The sequence below is a fragment of the Manis javanica genome, chromosome X (genome assembly GCF_040802235.1).
Source record: "Manis javanica isolate MJ-LG chromosome X, MJ_LKY, whole genome shotgun sequence".
NCBI classification, from domain to species: Eukaryota; Metazoa; Chordata; class Mammalia; order Pholidota; family Manidae; genus Manis; species Manis javanica.
In genome coordinates, this window is record NC_133174.1 from 97,653,712 (window position 1) to 97,658,110 (window position 4,399).

General features: G+C 45.3%; 1 protein-coding gene across 1 annotated transcript; it reads right to left on the bottom strand.

Annotated features, from left to right (window-relative positions):
- Positions 1-479: 479 nt before the first annotated feature.
- Positions 480-3,949, bottom strand: LOC118970918 (melanoma antigen preferentially expressed in tumors-like). Its single transcript, XM_037010318.2, has 3 exons — positions 3,660-3,949; positions 2,601-3,203; positions 480-1,697 (listed from the first exon to the last, which is right to left on the bottom strand). Exons 1-3 carry the CDS (start codon positions 3,947-3,949, stop codon positions 1,184-1,186), a joined length of 1,407 nt encoding a protein of 468 aa, XP_036866213.2. The 3' UTR covers positions 480-1,183.
- Positions 3,950-4,399: the final 450 nt, after the last annotated feature.

Sequence of the window (4,399 nt, forward strand, 5' to 3'; positions counted from 1 at the left end):
TCAAGAGGTAAATATAAACAATTTACATTCTTTTTTCCTTATCTCTGACATGCAGTGTGTTATCCTTTCAACATGTAAGCAATATAAATAAACTATCAATTAGTTACTCTACATCCTGTTTCTTACTGTTGGATATGTGGTGTGCATTTAATACCTGGAGTACATCACATTTCAGAGTAGCCAGATTTCTAGCACTCAGTGGCCATGTGTGGTTAGTGTGTACCATCGAGAGCAGTGCAAACCTAGGGGAAGATCACAGGAAGCAAACATATGAAATAGCATATACCATGAAGGAATATTCATGCACATGGCACACTGAGACCAACAGCAAGTAAAAACCTACTTAAATGGGGAAGTAAGAGAAAACCTAGCTGAGGAGGTAACATAGTAGCCATGACCTGAGGGTTGAGCAGCTATATGTAAGGGAAAGAGTGAACAAATATCTAGGCCATGGAGGCATAATTTTCCCAAATGCCCTTAGGAAGAGTGGAGAAACAGACAAAACATAGGAGCAGCTGTTACTCTGAGCAGTTTGGGATCAGGGACTTGATCTTTATTATCACCTGGAACAGTACCTAAAGCACAATAGACACAGGGTGAGTGCATGTGAAGTAAAAGTAACTGAGCCAGGGGTCTGAGACCTGCAGAGGCAGCTAGCAACATGACAAAGACACCAGCAGACAGTGGGGGTAGTTTGTTTGTTTCCTTCCCCTTGCATAGGGTTTCTCATAAGCAACCTAAGGCAATCATACATACAAGAAGTATTCAGGGCCCTCGAGAGTGAAATTATTGGCTTCAACAACTACCACAGCCAGGGAAAGTTTCAGTTCATCAGACTCATGCCAAGGGCCTATGAGGATAAATGGACCCACCCGTGTGCACAGGGAAGTGATGGGACATAACTGGGAGAGTGCTCCCATCATGTAACCAACACTGTACTTAGCAAGCAGAAGAGGATGTAGAGGGCAATGGGCAACAGATCCACAGGAGCTTCCAAATTCCTCTCCTTCCTTCTTAGAGTTCCTCTTTCACAGAGGTCAAGGACACAGCCAATCTCCCTGACCGTCCTTTTCCCAAACAGTACAATTATACATGTGTCTCTACAAATTAGGCCTTCAAGCAAAACACTGAGCGCTTTTGTGGCCACACATCAGTGCTGACAAGACTCCTTGTACTACGGGAATCACGCAGAACGAGTACTCCAAATCATGTCGTCCCGCTGTACTGCCTGCAGCATTGCCTTCAATCGGTCCTGCACTTCAGCCAACTGCCGTCGGTTCAAACTGCCAGGAACATCCCATTCTCTGTAGCAATGGAGAGGGATGGGATAAATCACATGCTTCAGCTCCATCAAGGATGTTAGGTGCTGCAGAAGGTTCGTGAGCACAGGCATTGTAATGCGGTTGAAGGCAAAGCTAAGGACGCGGAGGCACGAACAGTGGCTCAGAGCTGGCAGGAGAGCAGAGAGAGTAGAATCAGTTAATAGGCAATTATTTATTTCCAGATGCTGCAGGGTACCTGAGGCCCTCTCTAGCAGAGTCTGGAAGGGCTCATGAGCCTCTGGGAATATCTGGTTGTGACTGAGATTCAACTGACTTAGGTGGGTGGCCTGAGAGCTCTGAGAAAGGACGGTGACATCTTCGATAGACAGGCCACAGAAAGACAGATTCAGTGTCTTCAGCTGAGGTGGCAGCACTCTGCAGAGAGAAAAAAGAAAGGTTATTTCAGAAGAATGAGTGTTGGACCAGGGCAGTGAGCCGTAAATAATACATACCTAAGGTGTAGAATAAACTAATCTGGACATATCTTATTCTGTTTGGTTTGGGTTAGTCCCACCCCAGCGCCTCCCCCGTGGTCACTTCTGTACCTATTTTGCAAGTCTTTAGTCATGTGTGCTTTGGAATCAGACTAAATATATTTGTGACCATGACAAAGTAACTTTCCCACTCTAAGGCACATGTTCTTAATCTTTAAAATGTGCACACCAGTAATTATTATTACAGAGTGTGCCGCAGATTAAGTGAAAAAAAATTATATGCACGTTGTATATACAGCATCATCAATGGCCACTCCTGGTCACTTATATGGCGAGGACAGGTCTGGGAAAGCAGCCAACTGAAGGCTCCCTTTGACTGGTTCCCAGATGACTGCCCCGCCATTCAGTGTCTAAGCCTTGGGGAAAACACAGGAGCAAGAGGATTTGGCAGTGTTAACTACTGTGGCCAGTCCAGGGGGATGTGCAGCAGTGTTACAGCTTAAGACTTTTTCCATCTGAACGCCTCCTCTTGCTCACTAGAGAACTGTAGACACCACTAGGACTGAGATTTTACCAGTATACTTACAGACTCATCACAGAGTCTACCCACAGTTGGCTGAATGAATGAATGCACAAATGAGCACAGCTTGCTTTCTAAATTTGTCTTTCTCCTCACCATGAAGTACCTCTCTCTAGCCTGGCCAAATGCTAATTCCCAGCAGTTCCTATGCTGAGGTGGAAGGAGAAATACTTTACAAGGAGCTCAGGAATATCTAAGCATGATTGCTTCTCTTCTCTTACTCATGGGGTTTGCAGGGAACCCCAGTTCCTCCCACCCGCTCACCTGAGAAGTCTGTGCAATTGATCTCTGAGGTACTGGGTAGACAAGTCGAGCTCTTGGAGGCTGTCCAGCTTCCCAAGACAGTGGAGAAAAGTTTGGAAGTGTATCCCCAGAAAACATCTAAAGCGGATGTTAGACAGACGAAGGCCGTACAGGTGGGCCGTCTGAGCCAGAAGAGTGTTGACATCCCTCAAATGAGCCTGATCCACCTGCAGGTAGTCAATGCATTGTGGATCCAGAAACTGCAGCATACTTCTGTGGGCAGACATGTCAACAATTTCCAAATCTCTGCAGCAGAGGTGCAAAGACCCAAAGCTCTGCCTGAGTTTACTCTGAAGAAAGGAAACAAATTGCTGTGTTCTCAAGGTTCCATCGAGGGAGAGGTCCACGAGTAATTCCACAGTTTCCGAGGCTGAGTGAGGCCCTGACTCTGAATTATCAAATCCGTGGCACCTGACACTAGGCTGGGCTTCTTCTGTTCTAAGAGTAGAGTTCTGAGAGTAAGCACGAGACTGAAAGCAGGAAGGGAATGTGGTTCTGATCTCAGAGCATATTATCTTATAGTCCGGGTCCTGCCTTAAATCTAAGAGCCTCAGTTTTGGGCCCCTGTAAGGAGAGGAGACAGAAAACATGAGAGGTAGCCGATTGTAATGTAATCTCCCAAGATCAGTGTTAAGAAGAAGGAACCCTTTATCCCTGGTTTTTCACAGCATATGTAATTCACCAAGAATTCCTTTCCTAAGAATTCAGTACCTTTTGTTCTTTTCCCCCTACTTTGTTTACCTCTGGTCTGTTCCCATATCAATGCCCATGTCCTTCTTCTATGTAACTACACTCAGAAGGTAATTCCACCCATAGTATCCTCAGTCACCTCTATTCTGTAATCAAGTCTGTGAGATGTTATAGTAGTTAAGGTGACCCCAAGTGTTGGACCAGTAGCCCCAAAGAGATCCTCATAAGTCACTACTGGCTACTTCTGGAAGACTGCTATGTAATCCCTTGTCCCAGGCTCTGGCACACTCTCCTGCTGACTCACTCTATAGCTACTGGATACAGTCTTACCAGGAAGAAGAGTTCTGGGCAGAGAGGAGCTGCAGACCATCAATCATGGCTTCCAAGATGTCACAGTCTGACCCTTGTACACTCAGTGTCCCGATATGGAGACAGCGAAAGGGCCAAACCCTCACCATTGCCTTTAGTATCTCTTTATGCCTGCCCATGAAGGCAGAAATGAACAGTGGAACAAAGAGCGCTCTTGGGAGCTCATCCAGGGCATGGAGAGCAGCCTGCTCATTACTCAGCAGACTCTTTGCAGCAAGCTCTAGCAGAGTGCTTGTGGGCTTCTGGTCCATCTTGAACCTGCTTCAGGGTAAACAATATTTAGAAATCCTAAGAGGACATCCACAGCCTCCAATGTCAGTTACAGAAAATATATATACTGAATTAATATATGGTGACCTCTAGTGACCTCTACTATAGGGATAGAATACAAATAGGCTTGTGTGTTTAAGTATGTGTGTGTGTGCATACACACACACACACACACACACACACACACTATAAAATGCCCCTAGAAATCACAGGTAAGTTAGCAGAATATGATGTTGACTATGGAGCTGTCTTGTTCCCAATATATTTCCTCCCAAAAGGATACCGACCAATCAGAAGGAAAATGTAAATCTACACAAAAGCCACACTCTGATCATTACTTTAACATATAAAATGTGCAAAGTTCAATGTAATTGGGAGTAACAAAAATCGTGAAATTCCAGCCACAGGCTTTCACACTCCCATCACTAGGC